General features: G+C 28.1%; 1 protein-coding gene across 2 annotated transcripts in view; it reads left to right on the top strand.

Annotated features, from left to right (window-relative positions):
• The window catches only part of LOC114127262 (netrin receptor UNC5C), a 126,960-nt gene that overhangs the window by 16,651 nt on the left and 83,302 nt on the right, over positions 1–27,007 (top strand). The window contains exons 2-3 of one of the 2 annotated variants that reach the window (XM_050201886.1): positions 5,764–5,971; positions 18,397–18,831. In XM_050201886.1, coding sequence (XP_050057843.1) covers positions 5,896–5,971; positions 18,397–18,831 — 511 coding nt within the window. In that variant the 5' untranslated portion in view covers positions 5,764–5,895. Of the gene's footprint in view, positions 1–5,763; positions 5,972–18,393; positions 18,832–27,007 lie in introns of both variants that reach the window. The other variant, XM_050201885.1, reaches the window with a different exon arrangement.

Genomic DNA, 27,007 nt, shown 5'->3' with positions numbered 1-27,007 from the left:
GATCACGATCTCGACGATAGAATACACAAAACCATACAGTAGCTGACGATCGCGAACAAAAAAGTACAAGTTCGTCTGATTAATATTATATAAATAAGTCTGAATATATATTAAATATTTAAAAAAAATATTATTTTTATTGTACTTACACGTTTTTTTTCGTGTAAACACAAATGTGCGTTAAGAATCCTTTTTAGGAAATTAAAAATGCACATTCAATATAAATTATAGACTTTATTATTTTCAAAATATGATCGGTCCTTCCCTACGCATTAATAAACTGGTGTTGGTTATGGTTTGCTATTTATTCTTTAGGGCGTAACAATTAAATTATAAAGCGGCCGTCCATATTTGTTAGTATAACACCAAACGTATTTATAGGCATACTATGTATCAACATAATAATAAATTTTCTGATGTCTTGGCTTCGTATTGACAAAAATAAAAATAAATTCATATGCCAAATCGGTATATAACATTCGCATCCGTGCGTTACGTTAATTTAATTGTAAAATATATATTAAAAATATTGTAATCTATAATTATTGTATGTTGAGTAATGTGATGTAAGCTGAAAAATTCATAATAAGCTAGTTTCAATTTTAACGAGAAAAATATGTTAGCAATATTAATAATAACTAAAATAATAATTTCAAAGACTTTTTTAATTCAAATATAATTATTATTAAAAACTGATTTATTTTGATTAACGCAGCTTAAAACTACTCAGTCAGCATTTAAAATTATATACCAGTCTTTGTTTCTAATCTATTAATTTAAATCGAGTTTTTTAAAACGTTTGCAAATCTTCTGTAAATATATTTAACTGTAATAACCATAATTAATGTCATGAAAAGGTATCTACAATCAGATTTCCTTGGAGATTATGAGGAATTGACTGCATTTTTCCTTTGGTGCTATTTAATTTCAGAGTTTTTTTTTAATACTCTTAACTTATTATTTTATTAAGGAATCTCAGACCCCTAAACATAGTTATGTACCTATGTATATTTCACCCTTACACATGTTGAAAGAGGGGGTAGGTAGGTATGTGGTTGAAACATGATGCTTGCAAATCTCGAAGACGCAGGGGGTCCCCGAGGCCTTGTTAGGTTAGGTTGTTGAGTGTGATGGGGGAAAATATAATAAGTAATAACAAAAAATAATATATCGTATTTTTTTTCGTTTTAAAAACGTCTGCCGATCACGGTGTAAAGAATTTCCCGTATCCCTTTAGTTAGTAAACCGGTCATGTAAATTGATATATACATGACGAAATTAGATATGTATACTGTATAGTAGTATAATATACAGTGGTTTTTCAAATATCATCATTCTTCAATGGAAATTAAATTTTTTTTTATTTTTTTTATTCAGTGTTATCCATATAAGTGTCTTATATTTAGGAGTCTTAATGTATATAATGTACCTATTTAAAAAATATTTGAAATAAATCATTAGGCAGTCACTATAATATGTACAAAGTTAAGGTAATTATACTTATCGTAATATATTATAATGTCATACACGAATAACGTAATAATTGAAGTGTAGGTATTTAAGTCTAAAAAATTTACAATTTTAAAATAATATTTATCATTTGTTTGAGTTTGAATATTTGTACCTATGATAATATTCGCATAGATATTGTAAATTGTAAAAATTTATATCCACCTTATAAAAGTATGTATTTGGTTAAAGTACGATTTTACGTAGGTACAAAAAACTTTCTTCTTATATAGTTTTGTACTTTAATCAAAAACAAAGTACTTTTTACTATTGGGTATCGTTGGTAAATTTTTTATTTCCGTTGAGAAATGTGCTTAGAAATACTCTATTCATCAGCACTATTACAGTTACTATTTGCTAATTAGTTTAAGAAGTTATTAATTTAATTTTCTTTTGCATTTTTCTTACCAAAAGATTTCATCGAGTAATATAATATAAATGAGACCATTCCAATAGACCACACATATGTTTATGGGGTGGGCAAGGCGCCAGAAGTTCCACCATGAGTTTCGGTTAGAAAAAAGACTAACAAACGAAGAAAGGGAGAAGTGAAATTCGAAGAACGAATGACACAATTTTAATTGGGACCAGTATTTTGAGTGCAACACGTGAATAGTATTATCTGTGAATATTCAAATTTTATGTTTTTTCTCCTCTCTTTGTATACCGCGTATCGATATCGTAGGCGGACTTTTATGGTTGTCATTAACGATAAAATCGACTGCCTACTGCATATACAGAATGTAATAAAATATGTATTCTAATCATTTCTAAAAAAATATATACTTATACACTTGATACAAACACAAACGTTGGTCTTCGTGTTTTATTTTTTTGTGTGTTCATATAATAACTAAAAAAATAAATGTATAATATATATAGTATATATAATAAAACAAAAAACAATAACCATATGGCGGAGACTAAATGTCCATTATCCATTGTCTATAAACTACCAAGTGGCATACATGTTGTTACATATATAATATTATAAGGACCATAATGCAGATAGAGAAAGACGTTTGGCGGAAGTGATATATTATTTTTTGGAGGGAGACCGAAATGACTTCAGGAGTGGTGGTCTAGTTGGTCAGCGGCACAATTGTGTTCCGTATCGTAAACAATATCGCGGTGAATGATAAGATAACAATAATATTATTATATAATATATGAAAATAATGAATGGACATTAAACGCGGTTATTGTCTCGTTTTAGACATTTTTATGGTTTACAGCAACTATGTCATTTCTTATTAGTTTATTTCCCCGTTGTTCATAATAACAAACCGTTTGTTTCATTCAAAATGCAAAGTTGAATTGTATTATTATTTTTTATATATTTTTCATGAATATGAGCATTATATAAAATACGATGGTCGATGGTTTATTCTTATATTATGGCCTCATTTCAAAATCCTATCAAAATTTAAACACAAAATACAATATTTTTTACGCTATGCGTCTATGCTCAAACAATAAAAATGATATTCTTAATATTCAAGATAAATTATAGCAATCAATTTACATATATATATATATAATAAAATAAAATAACGCTTCATGTCATATTATACTCAAAGATATATTAGGTATTTTAGTAATTATTATTCCTCTTAAAAAAAGAATTATGATTAAAATATTAATGATAAAATCATAATTTCTTTTTAGATTCTGAGCGAAGGGATGAGTGTATTTTACAATTATGAATGTTTTTCGCATAATATGTATGAACACTGGGCCAGTAATACTTTAATTTTAAATAATGGTTATGGTTTCTGGTAAAATGGATCTAGTTGATACTTAAGGATGTAAACACAAATACAATACTTGAAGTTTTCACTAAATGTTTATAATACCTATCGTTTTTTATTTACGATCGAATTGATAATATTTTCAAAATATTTCGACTATTTTGTGATGTTTATAGACATAACTAATTTTCATTTTCATTTTTATTTCTACCCATATCTATTTCTATATTCACCTGCTAAATCATAGTTTGAGAACCATTTAGAGTTACCCAGGGGCCACTAAGATGAAGCGTTTCTTATTGACCTCCAAAAATTGTTTGACTTACCTGTCAGATTCATATTTTTGAACTTCGATTGAATTTAAGTCAAATATTTCTGAAAATTATTATATAAATTATTTATTATTTTAAATAATTGTTGCATATCTTTTTTTAAATGTCACTTTTAAATTGTTTTGTTTTTATATTCTTCTATTGCGTTATCAAATTTTTTATTCGGAATTTCGATACATATATATCAATGATTGATACAATTGCAAATAGACTATAATAAACTCGAAATTATATTATATGTATATTTTAAATAAGTTCTATTGACATTTGTACTATTTTAATGTAATACTATGTAGAGTTAATATATACCTACATGCAAAGTGTGGAATAAAAAAATAATAATAAATTATAAATATGTACATACAATATGTACCTAGTCTCAAACAAACAAAAGTAAAAACACTTATTGAGAATAAAAATACACCCCGTGTATATTTTATCAAGTCATTTACATTTATATTCAAAAAATGTTTGTACGCATATTTTTCGGTTCGAATCATTCAGGTACTTAACTGCGGGGTTTCTATTTGAGTGTTGTACAAAGCCATTTTATACAGTTTGACACTTTGACATAGACTTGACCGCTATCGATGGGAGACATATGGATACGTCGGTGTCTGGTAAACGTCTTCGACCCAGTTTGGTCGATTTACCACGAGGGGCTAAGTACAGAAACGTGTTTTACGGCTGCTAATTGATTCTTATTCAGTCTCGACCTCCGTATTGTATGTATTTATATATATACTAAAACCCTCCAATGTCTCCTATACAGCGACATTTTGAATAGGGTTGTGTGTTGATGTATATAATATATATGTATAATAAAGAAGAACTACTTGACCCCTAAAGAAAAAAACGAGAGGAAAAATAACCGTTATAGTAGAAGCTATTAGAATATTCTTGACCACTTGACTCTATTGTCCATTGTGGTTTTCACTCGCCGCCATTGAAAAAAACAAACAGAAGCGTACCAAGTTAATTTTCACTGGATATACATTTTTGTTTACACAGTGGAAATAATATGATAGTGTTAACTTTAATATATTTCAATTTGTGGATACAATAATTACTTAGTATATTTTGCACGTTTTTAAGAAAATAAAATTGCAAACAAGCTCAAATTATCTCGATAGGTACTACTTGTATAGTCGTATATCATCAAAATAACTTGTACCATGAGTACAAATCTTAATATTTATAATTTATATTAATGTTAAATTTTATACTTCCTTAATGATAATATTAATATTTTTTAAAATTGTATTAGGTATATGGTTTAAATTTTAAAAATGTTTACATAGTTTACAAAAAAAAAAAAAAATGATTTTATAAATAATTATAGTATTGTTGTAGTGATAAAAATGTTAAAATATAAAAAAAAAAAAATAATTTGTATTATTAATATTTGAGTATACGTTTAAATTCAGCTAAACATCAACCCTCTAAATAATTACAAAAAGTTAATTTATTTGATAAATAGTTCATGAAGGTATATGCTATTAAAACTTGATGAGCTCTTATTTAGAACTAATAATTTCTAACATTTTAAATCTTAACTATTCATTTATTATGTGTAAATGAATGAAAGTTTTAATTGCAGACGTTTTAAAACTTAAAATAATTATGCTAGACTCACAAATTTGCATAATATTTATTATGACATTCGTGTTTAGTGGATTTCGCTTTTTTAAGTTTATACCTAACTCGAAGTGATCGAATTTACTTATATGAGTGGGTTCCGAATTTTAATCACCGTTTGGCATTTAAACTAAATCAAAATATTAAAAACATTTTACTTTGTGTTTTAGTATTTATTTAATCTCATAAGATACAAACCATTGGTTATTTTGGAGAAAAAATTGTGTTGTATAATGTTATTTTATAATTAGTCGCACATATTTTAATAATAATCGATAACAAATAGGTATGGTACCTATACTGTTTAATAATTAAATTCATGGAAACAATGTGATAGACAAAAATATTTAGTACAAATTATATAATTAAATTTAGTTGGCACTATAATAATATATTAGAATGTACCTATACTTCTGTAACGCTGAGTTATTATGTTGCATAATAATTAATACTGTAAAGGTATACTGCGATACATGTACATATTGTTATTTATACGCTGTCTGTAATACATACATGTTTTTCATTGTTCACAGGATCCAAGTGAGCACTGCTAGCGCGTTTTACTCATGCGTGTGACCTAGTAGTGGAAGGGACTCCTCTTGCGTATAATGTAAAAAACCAAGTGGACCGGACACGAAGAATATATACACCCGTTCGGGAGAACCATGTGTGGTCAGGGTAGAAACCGGCCTGGACCTGTGGCCATGTTTACGTTACTGCTTGTACTCGTCAACGTCCAAGGTGAGTGTATAATAATAATAATAATAATATATTTACATACACAATTTATTATTAAAAAAAAAAAAAATACCTAATATATATATATACAATATACATACGAGTATATTGGTAGGTATGTAATCTGTTTATTTATAAGTATTTCGTGTCTGTTGACGTATTGTATCAATCGCGATGCATGTTATTGTCTCCTCGGAAAATTATCCTGAAGTGATTTGTAATAGTAATTTAGTCCTGTAAACAGGATGTCAGTGTCGTGTTGATTAATGATTTCAACCATACATCGAACGTCGAATGTTGCTTTAATGTTGGGTGATTTTTATCATGTTGAGTAATTATTAACTATATTTTTATTTTTAATTTTGAAACAATTTACAAACATTATTGTTCAAAGAGTGTTGTACTTTAAATATAATATTATTATAATATATTGATTAGCTTTAACATATTATTTTGTTTTATAATAATGATTTAGTAAATGACATTAACGCAATAATTAATGTTCGTAATAAATTATACACTGCATTCAATTATCTTTTTAAAAATATTTTTGTTTAAAAGAGTTGTTTATTTTTTTGATGAGAAGTTTGATAATGGCTAGGTGAGTTATTTGGATTTTTTTTTTTTTTTTGTTCTAATCATATTTACTTAGCAGATATTTGAATTATTTTTATGAAGCTTATAAACTATACGCATAGAAATAACTTATATTCTTATCTCACGTGTAATATATATATATATATATATATCTTAAATCTTTGTAAGAGTATTTTGGGATATAATTTGTAAAGAAATAGAAAAAATACCTTATAACATTAATCTGTTATTGAAATAATAAAATATATTAAATGTATAATTATTTTCATAGAATGTTTACATATTAAATCATTTAACTTAAATTTAACAATAAATACCTACTTACAAATAAATGTAATTAAAATAGTGTTATGGTTTTATAATATTATATTGATGTTTGTTAGAAATTAATATTTTCTTTGAGGATTTTTATCGACCTATATAGCAATGGTCCATATATTATTCGACTTCACTTAAAAATTATATTTTTTTATACGTATACCTACTGCAGTCTACTTAATTTAAATTACATTTGTTATTTTAGTCCTTCGAGTGCATTTTTATTACTAACAATACACAATTGTTTGTAAGATACTAGATAAAACATACTTATTGCTGATTTGTATTTTTTTCAATGGAAAAGTTTACAGATTAAAGATGTTCACATAATAATATATGTGGTATTATGCAACAGAATTATACGCGTATACATATTTTACTATGTAGACTTGCATTTTATTTCTGTGATAAAAAGATGACGTTTTACATTTATATATGTATACATAGTAATTTTGATTATAGAACGATTTTTGCCATCCTATAAATGAATCTTTGTGTTAAAAATAAAGAACAAATTTCTTAGAGATTCGATTTTTTGTTCAATGTACAACGGACTGAAAAATTGTGTTCGATGACCATGAAGAAAAAATAGTTTGACTTGCACGACGTGGGGTATGTGGGTGCGCTTTTCAATGTACAGCAATACATGATGGTCTTTTTTGAGGATAAGATAATGAAAAAAGTAAGGGGATGGTATGTATAGTGATTTCATGTTTAGAACCCATTTCTGCGGTGAATCGACCCTTGGTAATACTGTATAGTATTCAAAGTAGAATTCGTGTTTGATTCAAGGAATATGATTTTTTTCAACAAAAGTAGTTTACCACAATATAATATTTTAATATTAATACCACATTTTATTTTTATTTAATAAAATCTATACCTAGCTGTAAGCGTTAAAATTAATTAGTAATTTATTTTAAAAATAATATTGAGTTTAATTTTTTTTTTTAAATCAACTATATTAAAATTATTTTATATTTTTAAAATTAATTTGGTAGTACTTTGTATACTCGAGAATTTTGAGATAAGATTTAAAATTTTAATTATTACCACGATGTAAAAGCAAAATAATACATTTGGTATAATTTTAAAATTTCGTTTTTAAGATGACCATAGAAATATTTGTTTCAAAACCATTTTAGATACATAGTATGCCAAAAATCATACTTTGATGTATTTAGTTCAAATTTCAATATATTATACGAATCACTCCTATAAATATTATACCTAAATAGCTAACAGCTTAAAAAATATTTTACATTACATTGTCTAAACTTTGAGATTGAAATGCACGTTATAACACTGCAATTATTATACGACCACACCTTCACTTTCAAAAAGCTATTTATTCTAACACTAGAATTCTATAATTCTGATCAATTTATCTTTTATAGCGTTAGGCATTTTATTGAACAATTTACATTATTTATGAATAGTTATTATTACACACGTTTCAATAATATATACTCACGACATCCAGTGTTTCGTTGGCCCTCCCAATTGTGATTATTGCCGAGGAGGGGTGATAATTTACAAATCAAATTCAAAGTTATAATAGTCAACCGGAAACTATGAGTACGTGATTGTGTACTGAGCAATCGAAAATCAACAATCGTTATATTTATTACGTGTACCGGTAAGTCGGAAATGCCGAAATATGGAATAAGTATGTTTAATTATACAATAAAACAATTTTGAATTATACATACGTGCTTTGTATGTATAATCGTCGCTTTGCACAGGTGTCATACTAATTGTAGACAAACAATTCTATACATTATGACTCGAGATAAATAAATTCTACACTGTTTGAGGGTTGAAGTTTGAGTAATATCATAATTGAAGTGTTTTATTAAGATTTTCGAAACTTAATAAAATCCCATTATTTTGTATATTTCTTTGTTTTGTTTTTTTTTAAGTTATAATGAACATTATCAATTAACATATATAGACTAGATTATTTGACAGTCCAAAATATTTTTCCAAAAATTGTCTGCCACCTTATTAATTATTATTTACTTTAAACATGAAATACAATGACAGGCGTAAAATCAATATTACGTTTTGAAATATCAGTTTGACGTTTTAAACCTAAAAGCTAAAACTTTTTTTTGATAATATTATATAATAAAATAAAATAAAAAGCAAGTTTCATTCACCCGCTCTATAATACTTTAATGGTCTAATGTGTAATTACGTAGATTGATACAATACGTACATTACAAAGAATAATGGGAAATTGTATTTTACCCTTCAATAATGTGGTTTTTTACTTAAGACAAATGACGAATTTTATCACTGAATAATAATAATTAGTTTTGTCAACATAATAAAACCTTCATATAATTTATAAATAGAAGTTAGTAACATATGTATTTTTATATAAATTATTAAACTAACTTATTGATACCATATTATATGATATTATATACATCACAAATATTAATATTTGGTAATAAGAAATATTTTAAAAATTACAAAGTGCAATGGCTTTATGAAAATTAGTTTTTATTGTATTTAAATAAAATTACTTATACATGATTAAAATATGAACTACCTAGGTATTTGATTTTTTAAATTTAAATAAATAAGTATAATACAAATATTTGTTCATCGTCATATTCCATAAAAGAACTATTTTTATTTGCTGCCTCGTCGAAATGATTCAATAGTCAAGTTAAACTTGAATAGGTAATTTAATATTTTAAAACTAGTAATTCTGAAAAAAATATTTTATGAAGTAATTAATAGTTATACTCAATTAATTTTGTTTTAACTGTCGAAAAAAGTACGTATGATATTTTTATTGTAAATTGTTCTATTTATGAATTTATTATTCAAAATGTATTGTATATCTAATAATATATGATTAGGTATAAAGTGAATGTTAACTTTTTAAGATCGAGTTTCTTTTAATTAATTCCCAAAAATATATTTTAAATACTTAATTATAGATTATTTATTTATTTGTACCTAAAACAAGTTGAATAATAAATACAATTTATCTGTATAAAAAAAAAATATGTATAGATAGGTAAGGTTAAATGTAAAGGAAATCTTATACCAAAGTAATGAAAACTCAAACATTATTATGATTAAATTTTTTGCTAACAAATATTTTTAATATTATTCAATTAAGCTTAATTAAATTAACTAAATGAGACATATTAATTTTACAATTGTCTACCTATAATTATATAAGTAATATATGCTATTCTTTTATAAATTGTAATGTAAGTGTTGTATAAAAAAATGTAAACCGGTAAAATGACATGGTGTTGTAACAATAATAGTATTTAACAAACATTATTGAAAAAGAATATTAAATAAAAATTTTTATAAATATTTTCATTGGGTATGTTTTAATATAGGTAGTCGTAAAAAATATCTAGATTAATCCATTTATCCATACAAGATACACTAGAATTAATAATTTAAATATATTTTTATAGCTGGTATTAAAATCTTATATTGTTAATAGAATATAAATCTTCAAACACACACACATACACACACCTCTAATAAATTAATATAGTGGAAGAGATATAACAATTTATAAAATCAATTTTCGATGATTTTTTTGATACATGCATGCGAGGTGGGGGCCATTCTTTTAAACACAAACATGTTTTTATCGTTACAGTCTTTCCTGGAGGTCCAATGATATTTATACATTTATTTAATATACATTTCCAGGTTTTATTCTACATTCTTTATTAATCTTCGGTTCCTTGTGTAACAACCGATACGTATATTATTATTATTATTATTATTATTATTATTATTAACGAGTGCGGGTAGTGTTCGGATTTGATCGATTTCTCTATTAGCCTGCACACGAGTTATCGTGTTCAACTAACATAGGTAGGTTTTTTTTCTGTTAACTTTAAGGTACTTACGTATTTCTGTATGAATACCGTTCGGCTTAAAACACACACTGGGTTTTGGTGACAAATGAATAACTTGCAGGCCTCCACTTATACTCCGTCTATTCAGCCATCATCTTGACCCATCGCATCGGTGAGAGTATAATAGTATTCGAGATCTGCCCGATATGGTGGCCAGCGGGGAAACGGTCGAAAAATAATTACTGTCATGTAATAATTAAACACGTGCAGTCAAAATAGAGTTGTACCGTATACAAGAGGCGGTTTACAGAATTTACATAATCTACGACCACAGTGGAATTCTAGAATATTGTGTATGTGTTGTTGGGAGGACAGAACATGGATTTTTATTCAAATGAACTAAACGAACGTCGGTGGTTGAAGCGAAAAAAAATCGAGGAAATTTGTTAAACAAGACGTGTGCCAAGCAATCGTTTCGAGTTTTTTTTTAACCTTGTAAAATCAATTGAACCTGTATAAGGATTAAACCATTAATTTAAAACAAAAGTAATCCTTAGTTAAAATAAATGATTGTGTAACATAATAATACGTATATAATACTACTTTTCTATTAAAACAATACTGGTAGGTAGGTATATTTATTTAGTTGGTAATTTATTGCTTGCTTCATTTTAAAACAGATATTTCGATATTAATTTATTGAAGTTTGAAAAAATGAATCTTTACAGTATACATATATATATATATATATTTAATAAGCGTTGTAGTTACTAGTTATAAGATACATTACTTTGGAATGGAGAAACTAGTAAAATCTTATTTTAAATCTTTGTTTATTTCTACGTATACAAATATTTTAGAATACGTATACTAAAGTCGTAAGAAAATGGATTAGGTACCAAATATTTATTTTTGTTTTTGAAGAAGACACGGAATACATCCACCCTTTGTCACTGAAATATAGACTAAGAATGAAATCTATTTAAAGAAGTCAAAACGTTCGTTACAGAATAGCTTTGTAGTAATACTGTCATTTTTATTCTTTAACATTATGTGAGTATTACTTAACGAAAAAAACTGCAATTTGTAGAAATATTTCTAATAATTTGTTGTATAGCATTTGAAAATGTTCTAAGAACGAATTTTATTTTTAACTTATATTTTAACTCGTTGTGATATTATTTTCTATAGTTATAGAATCTATGCATATAAAATATTTAATACAACATAAAAATCACACGTTTACTATTTTTCCTACAAAAATTAATAAGATGTATGTAAATGTATCTTGGTTTTTTGATAAATCGTGTATCAATTGTTTTGTTTTCTTTCTGATTTCGATTATAATCATTGAAATACTCGCATTAATCAGTCTGGTATTTTATTTATTTTCTACCCGCTATATTATTAATTATCTCTACCTAATGTTAACTAAATCAATTTCATAAAAAACGCTATCTATCTCTATTATTCAAGAAAAACAAAATCATGGTTATCCGGTCAATTCAATAAACAATAACTTACTAATATAGATGTCTAATTAAAAAAATTTAATTTAATTGATATTTGATATAGGTAATATACTAATAATTTAATGGCAAGGGGTATATAAGGTATATAGGTAAAATCCATTAACATAATAATTGGATTTATTTTATTTTGTTTTATTTTGTTGTTTATTCATTGCATAAATCTATGAAACGATAATTTCCCCAACGGCTACAGTAGTTACGTATATATAGGTAAGTATTTCATATATTACTCATGTATGTATATATATTATATACGCGAGGGCGAGTATACAAAGACTACCTCAAGTCCACAACCATCGTATTCGAGAGTCTAATTAACTTGTAGAAAAGTTTTTCAAAATAACAATATTATAAATAAATATTGGACATTTATAAATAATTACTGGTTGTAGCCACCGACTACGATATGTCTTATGGTGATTGAGTCGTGTGTTTTTTCCTCTACTCTTACCTGTATAATAATATATTTAATGGGTGGCATTTGTGCGTGTGTGTATGTATATATTGCCTTGTAGTGTGATTACCCAAACGGATAACCATTATTAACTGTATTTACGTAGGCGTGGCAGCAGAGTGCTTTATCGGAAATGTAAAATTATAAGTCTCGCAAAACAACTGAAAAAAAAAAACGAAGAGAAAAAGTCATGTAAACTTCTTGGATATCTTAATGGAAGGTCACATTGTGTGGGAATTTTGTTTTGGATGTATACATAATATAATCGTGTCGTCTAAGTCTCCGTTATATAAAATGTAATTTTCGAAAAAAAAAAACTTAAAATACATTAAGATTCGAGTTTATATAATGTTTATTCTTTCAATAACAAATCCCCCGCGATAAGTAGGTATGAACATATTTACAATCGTCTCTGTTAACAAGACACAAATACAAAATTATATTTACATTCATCGGAGGAACAGTTATATTGACGAACAAAATAATAACTAGACATGATTTATAATTTATGTAATTTTTGACTTCATAATAAAGGTTAATATGAATTTATTACTGCAGTGTAATACAATATAAATTATATACTAAATATTAAATAATATGCGTTCAAAATGATTTTAATACACTTTCATAATATGTATTTACCCAAATAATAATTGAATGTTTAAGGAATGATTAAATTAAATTACACTATATAAGATAACTTTTTTTTTAACATAAATATTTAATTTTAAATACTTTTTGTTTATAGAAGCAGCAGTGTATAATTTTTATTTAATTTATTGTTTTCTAAAAGATTTATTGTAAGTATACTCGACTTAATTAAGCAGATTCTGTACATTTGACTTATTATTTATAAAAATTATTTTTATATTTCATAAATATTATAATAATTATTTGTGTTACTTATTTATATTATACAATGTTCGTATAAAATTGTTTAATAAAAAACTACATTAAATGTTATTTATCATGTCCGGTCACATACATATGATGGTTATTGGCGTGAATTCAAGGGGGTTACATTTAAGATTTCGGAAGCACTCAAAATGTGTGCACAGTCAAATTGCAGCAGTTTCGATGAGTGAATCTTAAAATACGTTTACGCCTTATTACCCTTCCGGTCAAGACCCCGGATGCGAGCGTCGGCTGAAGAAACCCTCTGATGTTATTCTCACTTTTCTCAACAGTTATTTTTACATATACATATTATATCCATTATATCATATAATAAATCACCAGCTTGAGCAGTCAATGTTCTAAAACATCGTAGCCTCTCCGCACGAGCCCGGTTCTACGCGTCGCAATAATTTTCTTCTTCGCGTTTCTAACTATATATAATATTATTATTATTATTATTATTATTATTCAGTCGGACATCTCTATCTACTGGACCACTCGTACGCGTATTATGTATGCACATGGTATTATACTGCACGCGGTCGTTATGTATTATTAAGTCACGTATATAGGTACATATATTATCGCTTTACACACATACAAACGGCGGCGGCGTCGTCGTCAGTCGTGACCAGTTTCAAACACGTAAAGTAAAATCCGCGAACGCTTGTCAATTATTTACTTTGAATTGTGTCCCGCCACATGCGTGTCATAGTTCAATATGTATTATCTAGGTGAATATAATATTATATTGCCATCAAATAGATATATAGGTGATCAAAGTCGTGGTAATAATAATATTTTATACATTTCGTTGTAGTGTACAGGATGAAATAGGTTCAATATTCTCAAATCCTGAGTTTACACTTTGCATCTTATCTATAGTATATATAAGATCAGATAAAATATAATTTATATTATTATATTTATTGTTAACTAAAATACTCGTCTATAATAAAAATATCGTAAAACTATAATATTATTGTCATTGGATGCAACCGGACTGTTAATATCTAAAGCGTGTATGGTAATATCTCCCTATATTTTGTACGAGTATATAATTATTATACTCATAAATCCAAAGTTTACGTTCTGATAGTACGCGAAATTGAGACATGGACGTAGTGATCATTTTTAGCTCCAAAACTTTACAATTGAACATAAATAAAAATTGACTTTAAATATACATATGTTATATAGGTACTAATAAACCTTTTAAATTTATTTGAAGAATGTACGGTTTACTCTCGTTTCAAAACATGAAGGAAAAATAGTACCTAACGCTCCTATAAATTATAATGTAATACGTTTGTTTAAAATTAAAAGGAGAACAAGTCTAGCACATGTAATAAACTGTAACAAAAAATGTTTCGTATTCTTACAATAATATTATGGTTAACTATACATAATGTATACCTATTATAATATGATGATTCTAACTTTTCGAGAAAAAAACGTTTTCAAGAAAACAAAAATATAATTTCTAACACTACACAGGACTGTATTACTGAGATGGGAGACAAATATTCGTAGGTAATGTTTTGCAGTAGTTGACCCCCCCTTCTTAAAACATACACACACGTGTAGCAGGTGCTACCGACGTGCCAACAAAAAAACGGTCTAAGTATTATTTTAAAAATATATGGAAACCAGTGCGTGTGACGCTATTGCTGCCGCAGAGACTACTATTATATATTATTATGTACGTTCGATAGCAAAAACGAAACCCAACATCTGTCTTAAAAGATAGGTATTTCGATGTTAACGCTTATACATTATTATGTTATTATTTATTTACGGTTTATTATGAAAAACATAATTTATTAAATGATTTACCGCGGTTGATATGTTTATATATATGCCATTCGACCTACCTCAGTGTATGTTTCCGTAAATTTTTTTTTTTAAATTATATTTATATATGTACCTACTGCATAGCGACATTGCTAAAATTATACTATCAATAAATCTTCCAATGAGCAAAAAAAATATGATGTTTTTTATGCTGTTTTGAATAAAATCGCGCGTTTACATACTTATTATTATTTATACACACAGAACACATGTAAATTATTTTTGGTGGGTTGTAGAATTTTTTTTCTTTTACATTTATTAGTGTAATAAATCGATTCATACTTAACTCGGTTTCGGTTACGACTTATAAGAAGGAACCTATGTGGTTAATTGTCGTGTTCTTTGTGTGTTGGGCTCTGGGTATAGATTAATTGCCCATGTAAAAAACTTAACTCGAAAAATGTCCAACGTAGTAATATAGGTTGTTTCCATTATCAAATTACGGTTAATCCAATGAGTTCGATAAAATTACTTTCGCCGTTAATTCTAATCCTAATCCTCGTGGCTGGATATGATGTCGCATCGTTCCAACCGAGGTCATCCACACGAACAGCTCAGGATATTCGATATATTATAGTCGTCTATGTATACTCTAGAATATAGTGTATGATTTGTTGTGTCACGCTAGAGCACGTTTGGGTCTCTAATATAGAAGACCTTTCCATAAGCTCGTTACTGGCTGATTATCAGTGTTGTTATCAATAATAACAATCATACTGTGAACGCTCGGTGACTCGGAAATACAGAATTTACTTTTCCCGATAAATGCTCACTGTTTTAATGGATCCATGACATTATGAATGGGTCACTGGTCACAGAAACAATTTATCGTAATATGAGCTCACATTACCCCGTTGTGATATTGTACTCAAAGGAACATGGAGTATAGTACGAATATAGGTATGTATACCTATACTCACGTGAATACATCATTACTATCCAGGAACCGTTAATTTATTTTTCGTTTGTATATCTATAGCCAGTCTCACAAAAATAGCGTTATATTTAAGTGTTCCAAATCAATACAAACAGTAAACGCTGATCATAGTAAGGGTAATGGGTAAAAATATACCGGAAATAATGGTGTAAACCCGATGTTAATCAATAATTTCTACATTCATGTATATAATAATAAGTATCCATTGTTTATATTTTATATTTACTGTCTAGTTATAAACACTAAAAATACAACTATTTTTTTTTATGGTAGATAAGGTACTTATCTAAAAATTGTATTGCCATTTGGACAGTTGTAGGCGTCTCATGGGATTATAATGAAAAATAATACGCCGTATATGTTAACACGACATCATATATCTTTACGACTAAAAAATATTGTAATAAAACATCACAAAACTATTTACACATTTTTTTTAAAAAATGATTATCTGAAAAAAATATCATGTATACTAAAATGTATATATTATCATATAATATTTATTATTTATTCATTGTGTATATTATTGTCTTTAATCCATTTAAAAATAGTTGTAGGTATAATAACCAGATGATTTAGTGAATGAAAGGACTTTAATACATTATCATGAGTCTATATTGAGTGTTAGTGGTTGATGTGTGTAGATACCATGACGAACTAGAAAAAAACGAGATATCTATTCTAAAACGTCGTTAAAGGATAAAGTGTGAGAGTAGAAATCCTAACCATCCGACCGAAACTATGGGTTTCGGAAATTGTTTTTATTTTGTTTAATGGAATTCTAAAAGAAATTGGGTTGAACGGAATAAACAAAATGTGATGGTAAGTCGAGTTAATGGACTTTGATTATTTTACGTTGAGTATATTCAGTTAATTATGGTAATGTGTTATAATATACGCTCATTTTATACTTGACTGAGTGTATTTAAAAAAAAAACGTGCCATGTGTTTAAGGTTTAGATAAAATTATTATTGATAGTAGAAACTTATTCTTATATTATAACTATTATTGCTTTATTATGCATTTTCAATACATTAAAAAAATAATTATTATTATATAGGTACAATAGGTACATAATATACAAATATGTAAAAATATAGATTAAAATATATTGTTTTAACTAATTATTATTATAAAACCGTAATCAATATAGTTATGAGCTCATTCAATTTAGAAAGTTTAAAACGAATACCACATACTATTTATCAATATAGATCTTATTGTATTTTGTTGTTATGTGTGCGGCATTATAAATTATAAAATTGTTAACACAAAAGGGTGATATTTTTATGGAGTGTCAATGAAGTTTAATGTAAAAACGCGTGTAATATGTTGACTGAATAGCTTAGCTTTTTTTTTATTGTTATACATTTTTGTTCTTCAATAGCAGATACGATATTATATATTTTATTAATAGTATATAGACAAACTGCCGATATTCGGTATGAAATATTCCCCTTACGTATTCGAAAACTGCTTTTTTTTTAGGTAATATTCTAATTTTTTTTACAAAACACCAGAAAAACCTTATGGCAATCCTTCGACATTCTTTTATCTAGTTTGTATATTTCTTTGCGAACAATACGTGGATTTTAAACTCAGTATTACCCATTATTATTTGTGAAGTTATTTTTTTTTCAAACAGATAGTATACCTATACATAAATTTTTATCATATAAGATATACGTAATGGTTTAAATTTGAATGTGTGTATATTTTTGTTTTTATCATTGCCGAAACAAAAAATTTCCGATTAATGTCTTAGATGACCATAGTACCTATTTATAGATATATATATATATTGAAATGTTAATTTAAAACTTGATGATTACCTATACTCGTATATACAATATACGCTACAGCATAATATTATACATTTTTTATTTATATTTTTAAAATCAGTATTATAACAACGCCATACAAATATGCAATATTATGCCTATACATTTTTGATAATATAATTTAGACAAAATCCTTCTTTCAGCAGGTTTCGGGTCTTCATCGGAAACAGGCGGCGGCGGTGGTGAAGTCGACGAGGGGTCGTACTTACCGGGTGGCGACACTCTCATGCACCCGGTGACGGCGTCCAGTCTGGACGCACCCGTCCAACTCCCTATATTCCTCGAAGAGCCGATGGACGCATACGTGATTAAAGGTAAACCAGCCTCACTCACTTGCAGGGCGGCTCACGCGCTGACCGTACATTTCCGGTGCAATGGCGACCAGATTGAAGATACTATGGGTCCTGCAGTAACCGACTTCGTGGATCCGCAGACAGGCGTCCGGAACGTGGAGGCTATTGTAAACATCACCAGGAACCACGTGGAAGAATATTTCGGAAAGCACAATTACCAGTGTCAGTGCGTAGCTTGGACTTCACGTGGGGAGATCATTAGCAGACCGGCCAACGTGGTCGTGGCTTGTGAGTACCTATTACTATATAACACATAATAAATCAATGTATCATAATTATTGATCAGATCAGGTAGTCATAGGTTAAGTCAGGTCACTCATTCCAGTGCACACTAATTATCTCTAGTATATTTAAGTAGAGGTAGGTATAGGATTTTTATTAAAATCGTGCCTTCGGCTATTTTCGGGAGCAATTCGAGTATACTAAATGTATGGGTGCACTTGAATTGCCTCTCATAATACAATGTTCAAAATGATTTGTATTAATTCATATATTAACTGATCATAGATTATTTTACGAGTTTCACGATAAATTATAGATAATTCCAAGTTAGGTAAGTCTATGATACAATTTTTATTGATTTCTTATGGTTTGCTTTTATTTTTATTTAATAATAACATTTATTTTAAAATATTCTTAACTGCCTACAAGAGTACTGAAAATAAATTTAAAATAATGAAAAATCTATTTATATATATTATCTACTGATAGAAATTTGAGTAAGGAGGTCAACTACTTGAGGTAAGACGTAAGATACAATTCGAATAACACTACTACAATACATATATAAATACATATTATTTTGTACTTGGAATCAAATCTCAGGTCACACCAAAACAAGAGTAGATTTCGTGAACTTTCTGATTATTATAGGGCCAGAAATATTTTAAGCGTAGATCCTTTGCTATGACACGAAGTACAAAACTATTACATAGATTGTAGATGTTCGTTGTACATATAATGTAAATTTATTTCCACACGCTGTGTTTGTATATGTATTTTTGCTCTGTATAATATAATATTATGTCACAGTATATAGTCACGCTTTTTTCTCAGCTAATGCTCAAATACTGAAATTCGATTTCATATATTATGTTTTTATTGTTTATTATCTTTTATGGACTTCCCGTCTTATAGATTTGTAACTTTAATAATTATGATACTGGCAAGTATATTATGATTGTTTAAAATATTATTTTTTCGTTTTATCAACCTTTCCGTAAGTTGAAAGTTTACCTTTATACATAACTAACGATATGTGAATTTTACTTACACAAATAATGACGTGTATGTACTGATACATGAAAAACGATATTTTTTCTATATACATGTAATGTATGTATCAAATAACTGCAAGTATATTATACAGTGCCGATTTGTTTTTATCGCGTGAGCACAAACGAGATGTGTTTGTTGTTCTCCACAACAGATTGTCATGTCATATCGTACCGAAACTCGTGACTGCAAATCTTTGCAGACACGCGTGCAAAAAGTATAGGTATATCGTATGTAGTATAATATATACTCATAGGAGGTACTCGTCGAGTACCTTGCAGAATGCAATAATAATATTTATTATCGGTGAACACGGATTACTCCCAAGACATACGCGACGTACTTACATAGAATTATAATTCAAACGCTTTCTCTACGCAGATATATCATATTATGTACCTATTGTAATATATTATGTTCCTTAACATGCGTAAGTACTTTTTTCTTTTTGGTCTCGTGTACAAAGGTTTTTTCGAAAGGATTACATCAAAGGTCTTAACACGACGCGGAGAAGCTTTATTATGTAGGGACGAGAATATTTTTTCCACCGTATAGTTCCCTCACACTTACCGCCATTAATATCGATTGGATTGTTAAAACGCGCCCATGAGAAAGTTTGCACCATTTGTTGTTGTCGCTGCATGTCCCCGCCATACTATCCACAGCAGCCACCACCCGAAATCCGTTGAAAGCGATTTCCGAACGAAAGACGAGTGTAGTCACAGCTGGTGTGTAATCTGCTTAAAAGTTAAGTCTTGTTTTCATTCGTCTCCACGCGTGTATGCTGTGTACTAGTTGCTTATACACACACGCATAAATATATATGGATATTATATATAGGTATGTGTATAAACGTGTTATGGAAAACCGGCCGTTTAGACTTTTTTGCGACACGTTGTTGTCATAAACACAATCCGTGCGGTTTAATATTCGAATATTATTAGATACTAACACTCATATACCGATTTACACGACGTATCGAAAACTTTCTGTGTCGTCAGCCGTCAGGTAACAAAATACAAATTAACGATGATTGTTCTGTTATGATATTTTGTGTATGGGCAAACGTCCGTACATAGAATACTCATTATTTAATCGTTAAACATATAATATTACAATTAGTATGTATAAAACAGTATACGGGTTTGAACTGTATAGCACGAAATTTGTTAAATTGCCCTTTTTGGTAATAATAATATATAATCGTCGACAGCTGTCTTTAATAAGATATGCGGTTAAATCGTGTAGAATATTAAGCGCCACCGTGACCATAATCTGCGTTATAATATTATTATGAAATCGAATATTCGAATACAATATTGAAGCCGACGCGACGTTAATAATATTATAATAGTATGATGGGAAAATATACGATGTTTTTTTTACATATTTTATATTTTAACAATATCAGCAATAATAATAATAATTATTTCCACGAAGGCTGATCGTCCATGTACAAATAACAATAGTCATTGTCAAGCGCATAAAACACTGTCGTTAAGCCACGATCGAATGACTGTGATGAATACTTAATGAGAATAAATAAAGAATCGAATAACAGCGTAGTTCTTTGGGTGTATATTATATATAATGAAAAACAATAAAACTCCGTGTTGGTCCAATTAAAAATGAAAACTTTGTTGACTTTAGACGCGACATGCCGGCATTAACGGATCGTAGGAACGCCTTTGTTTTATCCAAAACGAACTTTCTTCCGGCGTACCCAGCCACCATCATATTTATATATATATAATTAACGCCACCGCTCATATCACTGCTGCAGACTTATGAATCGACTGCGGCAGGCCGGGCACAAGCCGACATTTGTGTTTCGTATATTTTATTATTTTTGCAGCCGATTAATGGCGCATCGTTAGCGGTACAACTGAACTATTCCGATAACGGTTTAATTACCATTTCTACATCCATCGTCCCGGGAAGGTTTCTCTTTACGACTTTCTGAAACTTTCGTCAACGGCCGAGATTTATTGTTCTTTAAAATAAACTCAATAATATTTTTTCGTTTTTCGAGTCTGTTTTGGCTGTTACCGTTTTGAGTGAAAACATTTACACAACAGGAATATTATAATAATATACTCTACAGCTCTCGTTATCTCTCGAGAATGGGACGATAATGGTAAAAAAACTGACAGTTTTGACATTGTATTTTTTCCGAATGGTCGTGGTAAATAAAGGCCACCAGAGTAATTCTTTTGAAATATTTTATCGTTCACCAAAGCCTCGGTGTCTTTTTTTTTTAAATTTTAGCTTATTTATTGTAGAATATAAATAACATCACGCTATTTTTATTCTATGACAAGCGGGCGATTGTTCACAAGTTTAGCTTGTTACTCATCTTAAATTCATACTTAAAGCAATTTTCATACTATCACCAGAATTTAAAAGAAGAAAAAGATAATTTTAATTTTATATTTATATTTAATTATCTCAAACAATAAAACCCATTATCATAATTATACCATAATCAAATTTAAATAATATATATTTGTATGCGACACTATAGCTGTTTTCGCAAAACTCAATTATTAAATAAAATTATTTAAGCCTGTATCAACAATATATTTACTAAAATTCAGGTAATGCCATGAAAATATTAAGTGAATTCAAAGGCATCAAATTCTTACAATTTAGTTTTTTTTATTGCCACTCGTTTCAACATTATTATTTTTTTTTTTTTTAATTAAAACAAAAAATGACAATTAATGTAATTACATTTGGTTTATTAAATTTTTCCTCGTTTTTTTTTTTTATAGTATTATTATAATACAACGTTCTTTACACGTTTGTGTTCATTTTCATTTCGTCCAAAGACTATAGGTATGTATGAAATTTGATAGTGCACATGTGCCAATCGAATCGTCCCTATATACCTAACCTTGTGATGTGAATCACCCTTGTTTGTGAATCGTGATCAAGTGGTAGTTTGCGATTTTTTGAGTGTACAGTGTACACCTCGTATTTTAGGCTGCCCTTATGGACGAAAATTAGACCGGCGATAATTTCGCAACGATTTGTGTGAAGGGACCAACAGTTTTTGTCACGTACGTGTTCGTGCTTTTCACGTGACAGTTGACATTTCTAGTATAAAGGATAAAAAAAAAAGAAAACTAAAGAGTCAGTCGCAGCTGGACGTTTTCGATCCCTTTTAATAATCGTCGGGTTGTAGGAGGGTAAAAATTCGGCCACGTCAAAAGACCAAACCAGCGGGGCGTCCTAATAACTAACCATAGACCTCATTTCCATCATAATGAATACGCGATCCCAGGAATGACTGCGTGCTGCCTATAGAAATCATTAGGTGGTCAATGGTGGCAATAATAATAATTAGAGAATCGGCCCAATTACTACAAAGGTTTTGCATTTTGTCGGTTTACCCCCCAATGGTCAACTACGTATAATTTACCAAACGCTTAGGTTCCACTACATTGTTATAAACACTCCAATATCACCTATATTCAATTGGCTAATAATACATTTTATTTTCAAAAACTTATTTTACGTGATAATATTGTTTTAATATCCTTTTTTCGTACGTTAACAGCTCTAATAAATGTTTATTTCCTAATTGTAAAATACTGAAATAAAATAAAAATTTTATTTTTATCTATACTTAACTACCGTTATTATACTTCATTGAATCTTATGAGAACTATAATATATATAATAATATTAATATAGGTACAACACTACTACTATTATAGGTATATTAAATAGTTATGAAGATACTTTAATATGTTATTTAACCAACAACGGTTTATTATTTTATGATGTGCATTTACTATAACAGCGATCTCTATGTATAGAAACTGTAAATGTTGTGTTTATAATATCACGGTTGAAGAAAGTGCGCCTCCACCTCCCACAATCGGTGACGGCTATCATATTTTTTTTTATGATCGATGTATGAGCTATTGTTTTAGATACCAAAATCATGTAAATGTATTCTCAATAATAAAATTGTGTTAATAGCTTCTTGAATGATAACGTATTGAATATAATCTACTTTTATATTCCTTGAAAAAACCAATTGGGAAAGGGCTATAAAAAATATTTTTCCGGTCATATAAAATAATATTCCAGAAAAATGTTCTCAAAAAACTCACCTAGAAGTTCCAAAACATCACAGAAACACTTTATATCGTGATTCTTATAATTTAATGTAAAACGTTTCTTAACAATAAAATAGGAATGTTCCTTAAATAGTTTTCTGGAACACTTCAATTACATTTCATAACAAACATTCCAATTATAATCTTATACGTGATAAATTCAATGTTTTTTTTTAACGCCAATAGTTTTTAATAACATTTGAGGTATGTTTTTAAAATTGAACTTTCGTTACTCTATAATAAATTTATATATATGATTATCCCTCTAACCAGTCTAATCTCTATGATATTTTAATAAGAAGTTTGAGTATAAATAAGTATCATATAACTATTATTCATTAATAACTGAACACAAAAATAGTTAAATAGTTATTATTATAATATTATACGTCCATAAAAAAAAAAAAATCGTATTTTAATTTACATATAAAAATATAGGTAGTTAAATTTTAGGTTCATATTGATAAATATGTGTTTAATCTTTAATTATTTGTAGATAAAAGTAAATCCAATAGGTTGTAAATTTTTAGTGATATTATAAGACTTAAATAAAAATAAAAAAACTAACAATTTATGAATAAACTATTAGGTACACTTTATAGTAAAAAAATAAACGTTATACACAAAGTCGTATTAGGTACAACATGTTTATTTAAACTGCAGTTATTAAAAATTTAATTATTAAATGTATGAAAGTTGGCCAATAAAGCTGAATAAGATAAAGTTAATACTATAATGTTTGTAATTTAAAATTTCAGTACTCCCGTAAAAGTAACTGTATTATTTTAAATATTAGATATTTTATGAATATTCTTTTATTTTTTTTAATGACAAGAACGTTCATAAGTTGGCATACAAATTATTTCTAATTATATTTGTATAATTCTGTAAAAACTGTCAAACTGAATATTTTTAACAGAATATTGTGTTCCTTCGAATATTTGTTGAGATTAATTTTAAATATTATTTGGCAATGTTCGATTTTTTCTTCCCTATAGTTGTTGGCTTCGTGACTAAACAAAACCAATAACAATAATAATTATTGTTTATACAAGCTGTCGTGCTGTGTATAAGATTCCCCGTCGAGCCTATGTAAGAATTTGGCTCTCGCCTGAGTAGACAAGAGGTATACGTGCCTTACGTTTTTATTTTGACAGTATTCTGATGTCCCACCGAGATATCCCATCACCATCCAATTCTCAAATACACTTAACATTATTTGTTTATGTTTTTCAAATTTAATAATATGCTAAGAGTTTTTGACATATTAATTTCAGATATATTTTCATTATTGTAACTCTTTCTACACCCTTGATCGCAAACAATGAATAGGAAAATTCGACTTTTTGCATATGTCATTTTTTTTTTTTTTGTTGTTGTTGCTACAGCCTTGCAAGGGTGGACATTGTTATGTTAGCACATGTTAAACACGTGCCCAAAGAGGGTTTTTTTGTATAAAAAGGGGAGGGCATCTGTCTGTTAAGGGAGGCTTTTTATGTCAAAAAAACATCTAAAAGAATACGTCCTATAAAATTTTGAAAACAATAGCTGACGAATCATTTGTATTTTATATGCAATGTAAAAATGACGTGTGACTAGCGGTGTATGGGGAATAAAGGAAGAAGTAGTATGTAAGGGTGGCAGGGTTTTTTGTTATGTAAAACTCCCAGAGCTTTCGAGAAAATTAATTTTGAAAGATTATTTCCACTTGGCGAATGGTGTCATACATTGTTGGAATGTTTGAAAAATTTACCCGGAAAGAAAATATGTGTATAATATGTAATATGTATCATTCTCCATTGTATTTAGTAATAACAAAAATGAAGAAGTATATTATATACAGTAATAAAAAACATAATAATTAATTTCACTCTGACAGTGTTTTATAATATTGATTTTCTCTTTAGAATATCATTATTTAAAAGAGTTCACTATTATTAATGATCAATTATTGTAGATATAAAAAAACAAAATAAGAACCATTGTTGTTTGATATAAATATATTATTATATAATTAGACAAGAGGCTAATTAGTATTATACAAACTTAATGCATTTAAATTTAAAGAACAAATTGTATATTAAATAGATTATAAAAACTAAATAATAAAAGATTATAACAGTTCTCTGTATTCAAATATTTAGTTAGTGAAATTATTTTAAGATGATAATTTATCATTTTTTTCATAATATTACTTTTTTTCAAACATATTTGTATACTGTATTTTATTGATAAGTATTAATCTAACTATCACTTTTAATTCAAATGTACATTATTTTACATAATTTTATATTATGTTTTCCAATTTAAACGAGTTTAAAGACGACGGAATAAAGTAGTCGTGTACCATGAAGATAAACAGAACTGTCATTATCGTCGGCTAAGTCTAACTATGCCTGACCGCTGTCAAATACAATGGGGCCCGTGAGTCTATTTCTTACAGAGACGTGGTTTACCTTTAAGTTTGTCTTGAGCAAATGAAGTCACCGCAGCATTCTAGTGGGATTTATTTGAGGTCAGTGTAGTGTAAGGAATTTATTGCTAGGCTTCTTTCCGGATTAGCTTTACACTTAAAAGGGTGGGAAAACCCCGTCTCCGTGTAACCAAAGAGCCCTCGTTTTTAAGTCGGGTGAGATTTATTTTTTCAAAGGTCTTGAATAGAGAGTCATCTTACCGTCTAGCATTGAACTTGTCTGGTATCAGCGTGTAAGAAAAAATGTATAGGTATGGAAGACACCTTATAAACGCATAAGGCGTATAACGCACATAGCCCTTTTGTGAAACCGTAAGAAATGCCACGATACAATGTATTCTCACACACATCTAACGTATCTGAAATACCATTTTAAACTGTTGCGAACTTCTATTATCAGTAATAAGTTGTATTGAGTTACTTTCCTGAGTTCTATGTCCAAAGTTGAAATATCACACATATTCAAATAGGTTACTAATTAACTACTAAATGTAAGTATTTAAAATTTTTATTTTATATGCATTGT

This window comes from Aphis gossypii, chromosome 2, assembly GCF_020184175.1.
Source record: "Aphis gossypii isolate Hap1 chromosome 2, ASM2018417v2, whole genome shotgun sequence".
Lineage (NCBI taxonomy): Eukaryota > Metazoa > Arthropoda > Insecta > Hemiptera > Aphididae > Aphis > Aphis gossypii.
This window is presented reverse-complemented; position numbering and strand designations above follow the sequence as displayed.